This window comes from Thermobia domestica, chromosome 17, assembly GCF_964235325.1.
Source record: "Thermobia domestica chromosome 17, izTheDome1.hap1.1, whole genome shotgun sequence".
NCBI lineage: Eukaryota > Metazoa > Arthropoda > Insecta > Zygentoma > Lepismatidae > Thermobia > Thermobia domestica.
In genome coordinates this window covers 56913904-56919216 of record NC_137470.1, presented here as the reverse complement: position 1 = coordinate 56919216, position 5313 = coordinate 56913904, and the positions used below count along the sequence as shown (strand labels likewise).

Here is a 5313-nt window from a genome sequence, read left to right as displayed (position 1 = left end):
TGACAGAAATTTTTGGCATGGTGCATGTTTTCTATTTAAAAAAAAATTAAGAGTTGTGATATAGTTATTAGAGATTACAGCAGAAGTTCCTTACTACCCTTTGCAAACGATGTGTTAATGAAAAATGTGAAGAATAACCATGTAGATACATATAAGGCCTAGAGGGAAGTCGTATGGTAAGTATGATCTTGACGGCAGATATCTTGAAATCCGTTATTTTGAATTAAGGTCAAGCTTTTTTAAATAAGAATAGGGTAATATGACACATAATTTCGGGCTAGAATTTAACCAGGAAAACAATGGTAAAGTTAGTTTTAAGGTACACTCATTTGGTGAAAAGTTACAGCCATATAAATTGTTTATATTTACTATCTGCGTAAGTCCCTTACCTTCGCTTCTAACCCGCGCATTAATAATAATAAGTGGATAAAGGTTCGGTAATACATATTAGGCCTAGAAGGGAGTGGTACGGTAATGGTAATTTTGACGGCAGCCATCTTGAAATCCACCATTTTGAATTAAAGTGAAGTTTTGAAAAATGAAGACCACAGCATTTGACATCTTCTTTTAATAGCAAATTCTCCCAAAATGTCAATGGCATGCATATTTTTGTTCTAAAGTTACCAGTATGAGTTTAGGACTGCTTCTAGTGTGCACCAAACGTCCATTATTCCCCCTTTCAAATTGGCAACACTCCTAATTTTCACTGCATGTTTTAAGATTCCAACTGGGACTTTGCAATTGTTGCTATGGCTCATGTTTTCTAAATTTATTACATTTTTAAGAGCTGCGATTTTTCAGTTCATGAATAGTGTTGGGATAAGCATCCAGCAATCTTTATGAAGTTTGAAGACTTGCAATGTCATTACTTATTTCAAACCAAAATACAATAGAAGCCTATGGACCTATGTGACATAATGAACGTGACACAAATGGAAGTCGAGAACGTAACCTTACTACAAATGAACGTAGTAAGTATAACCAATTAATATGCCTGTAATTCTCCTCCAAATGTGCGTATCTTAAAACTAACTTCACCATTGTTTTCCTGATTAAATTCTAGCCCGAAATTATGTGTCATATTACCCTATTTCCATTTAAAAAACTTGAGCTTAATTCTTAAAGCTTGAAATGGCGGATTTCAAGATGGCTGCTGTCTAGGTTATACCTACCATACGACTTCCCCAGGCCTTATCTGTATCCACATCATTGTTTTTTCACATTTTTCATTAACACTCTGTTTACAAAGGGTAGTAAGGAACTTCTGCAGTAATCTCTAATAATCACATCACAACTCTTAAAAATTATATATATAAGAAAATAGAAAACATGCACCATGGCAAAAGTTTCGTCATTGCAAATAATGCATACATGCCGTCTATCAGAAAAAAAAAATCATTGAAATCGGACACTTCAGTGATGTCCTTGTAAGTAATGTTCCAAAATTTCCGAAAATTTTAAACAGCCGTGGGAAAAGTTATTTTCCTGTTTTTAACCAAAATTTAAAAACAATTTTATTTGTATATATTTTTTCTTAATTAACACTATCCTTAATTAAATTTATTATTTCTCGTTTCAACTACCACTGTTATGATAAATACAATGCTCCTAGGCAATCTCATATATTAAAACGCTAGGTTTATATGTTTGTCTCCAAATAAAAGTTTATACGTTTGTCTCCAGTCCTTTCCTCTTTACTTCTTTATTACATTTTTAGGGGTACACGGAAAGTATTGATTTTTTTAAAGTATTTTTTAGAGTGGTGGGTAGTGACAGTACTTTATTTATTGAGTTGGAGGGTGTTGGGCATCAATTTAAGTATAACATTGGTTGATTGCTGAAGAACTTGGAATGAATGGGTATAAAGAAACGGCCACTAGAGGATTTCGCCCTCTCTCTTGGCCAGGGGTGTGGGAGCATCAATTATTCTTTATTAAACTCATAGCTGGTCAAAGAGCTGTGAAACAATTATTGTTATTATACACTAACAAAACTCAAAAAATAAAGATATTAAACAACAATAACATTAATAATATATGAATAATAACCAACTAGTAAGGAAAGGTACACATACAAAAGATAACAAAAGGTGCGGAAAAAACTGAAACTAATAAATAACGTAGAAAATGCAAAAAAAAAAATGAAACAATGATTATGAGTGAGGTGCTCGTAACGCCACAACACAACATATAGATGTTAGTACAGACAAATGCAGATTAATCTTCTGTCCTGGGGCGGCTCAGGACTGATGAGAAACATGGGGTAAGCCCACATTAGTGTTGTGGTGAGACAAGTGCTATGATGGAAAAAGATGTGGAAGATGTTGGCGGATGAGTTGGTGACGGAAGAAGGTGGCATGGTGGTGATGTACTGGCAGAGTGCGGATGTATATGGAAAGCAAAACTCTGAGTGGTGTATAGGAGTACTTAGATTGAGATTCTTGTTGTAAATCTGTAAATATGGTGTCAAGAAAGATATCCTTACTATCATGGAGACTGGTAGTTATGAACTTCTGACGCAATAGTGCTATGTGTTGAACAAGCGGAGGAAAGGTAATTTTGTCATACAAGTCAGCATTATGATACGGAAGTTTTATCCTAAATGCAAGACGAATGGCATATCTCTCAAGAATTTCAAGTCTATTGTAAAATTTCGGAGGCGCTGAACACCAGGCTATGTGTCCAAATGTAAGTATACTCCGCATAAATGCTTTGTATGTGTTAAGCAATAATTTGGAATTTAAACCCCAGGTCTGGCCAACCAGACGACGAAGAAGTTGTAAGCGGTTCTTTGCTTTGATAACAAGTTTCTGAAGCTGGGGTGTCCATCGCAACTTATCGTCAAAAATGATTCCTAAGTATGTTACTGTTTTAGCTGGTTGAAGAAAGTGATCTCCCACACGTATCTGTAGTAAATTTGGATTTCGTCTAACTTTGCTGCGGCATTTAGGAGGTAAAATAACAAGTGTTTGTGTTTTGTCTTCATTAACTGAAAGTCTCCATTTACTACACCATTTCAGAAAGCTAGTAATTGTAGTCTGTAAGTTTGTATTAATCTGCTGTATCGTGTTTCCCAGTGTAAGAAAAGCTGTATCATCAGCATATTGAAAGAGATAAGTGTTCGGCGATGGAGACGTTAAATCGGAAGCATAGAGTATGTATAAAAGAGGAGATAGACTAGAACCTTGCGGTACTCCTGTGTATGGAAAGACTGGATGTGATAATGAGTTGTTTATGCTGACGTAGGCTATTCGGTTGAGTATAAAAGAAAATATGACTCGGAGGTATGTAACAGGAAGACCCAGTTTAACAAGTTTATGAAATAATCCATAATGACAAATCCGATCAAAAGCTTTTTCCAGATCCATTAAAACGAGACAGAACGGAAGAGACTTATTATAATGATTGGTAATAATGGTAGTTAGACGAAGTAGTTGATCATTTATGCTATAATGAGGTCGAAATCCAGTTTGATGGAGAGGTAGAAGTTGTAGATCCATAATGTATGGGTATAAACGAGATACGAGTATTTTTTCAAAGACTTTACCTAACGTGGAAGTTAACTGGATTGGACGATAGGACTGTACGGAATGCGGGGGTTTGTTGGGTTTCAGAAACATACAGACTTTAGATACCTTCCACTCAAGAGGATATAAACCAGTTCTAAGCATAATTGTATATATCGATGCTAGAAATATGAAAAAATGACCAAACATTCCTTAAGTAATCTGTAAGTTATTTGGTCAAAGCCTGGGGCAGTACTACGTTTCCGCTTGATGATAGATTGTATCTCCGCGGAAGTGATTTCACGAGTCAAAGGATTATCCGCTTCTAAACTATGCTGGATGGAAGGTTGAAGTAATTGTGCAATTGCCTCTTCAGAAACTCTAGGGCTGAATTGATGTGTGCAAGGCGGAGGTGTAAATACTGACTGAAGATGTTGGCTAAAGCGTCTGCTTTATCTTGATCTGTATCTAGAGATTGATTATCCTGTATGAGAGGATAAGATGAACTAATTGTCTGTCCAGTTAGAAGATGAATTTTTTTCCAGTATTTCGTGGGATGTGACTCTGTATTCAATTGATTGCATGCTTTGCTCCAGGTAAGCCGTTTATGAGCAACAATATAGTTATGAACTGTCCTTTGCCATCGTCTTGCTTGAGTCAAATATTCTGGATTCCGTGTTTGTTCGTATTTTCGAAAGTAAGTGCGAGACTTTTTGACGAGAGTCAAGTACTGCGGAGGTAGCATAGGTTGGTAGGTTTTGCCTCGGTATGTAGGTATGTTTTTGTTGGCGCTACTGGTGATAGCTGTGCTAATGCTATCGACGGTATTATTAAGGTCGGTCTCTGATGTCGGTGATTCAAAGGAGGCAAGAGCAACATCTATATCAGTACGAAACTGATCCCAGTTAGCCTTGTCGTATAACATGATGGTTCTCATAGTTGATTCAGATACTTGCCGTCTCTGATGGTTGATAACGACTTTCACCGGAAGATGGTCGCTGCCGATACAATCTAGTACATTTATATTACATTTATCGACCATAGAGGCAGTGCTAATAACAACATCGGGTGTAGTCTGACTGCTTGGTCGCGTATGTTTGGGCAATTGATGGACATGCCCATTTAAATTAAGAGTTATATGATCGAAAAACTCAGCTTTATCACGGGCAGAGCGACTGTGAATATTAACGTCGGCTAGTACGACAAGATGTTTAGAGTGGTGAAACAAATAGGTGAAGAACGCAAGAGGAATGATATGACCTGGTCGAACGTATATTGTAGCTACTGTTAACATAAGGTGAGGAAGATAAACTGTTGTCACTAGGTGTTCCGGTAATTGTATATGCTGCGGAACAGAGTTGCATCTATAAGTAAGTTTATTACGAACTCCAATTGCAGCGCCACCTTGGGCTCGTGCGTTATTGTCTGCATAATCGCAGCGAATAAATTGATATCGAGGAAATCTGACATAAGTAGCAGGTTTGAGTGCAGTCTCATTTAGTACAAATAAATCGATATTTTCCTCAAGCAGTAACTGCTCAAACAATATTCGGTGTTGCGCTAAAGAACGAATGTTCAGAAAAAGAAGTGTCAGAGCCATATTCATACACAAAATTACGGACTTAAACTGCAGTGTCTCGGGGAGCAATATGAAAGTGAACGTACGGTCCAGAATATGTAGCATACAAATTAACTTGAAATATAGCGGAGGCTGCTGCAATAACATGATCTAATATAAGTTGACGTTGGAATGGGAAAATATTTTGTAATATGAGTGTTATGTAGCGGAGGAAGTTTTCCACAATAAG

At 36.7% G+C, this 5313-nt stretch overlaps 1 protein-coding gene across 1 annotated transcript; it reads right to left on the bottom strand.

Annotated features, from left to right (window-relative positions):
* Positions 1-3830: 3830 nt before the first annotated feature.
* On the bottom strand, positions 3831-5105 carry LOC145674027 (uncharacterized). The gene has a single exon (XM_081743853.1). The coding sequence runs from the start codon at positions 5103-5105 to the stop codon at positions 3831-3833; it is 1275 nt and encodes a 424-aa protein (XP_081599979.1).
* Positions 5106-5313: the final 208 nt, after the last annotated feature.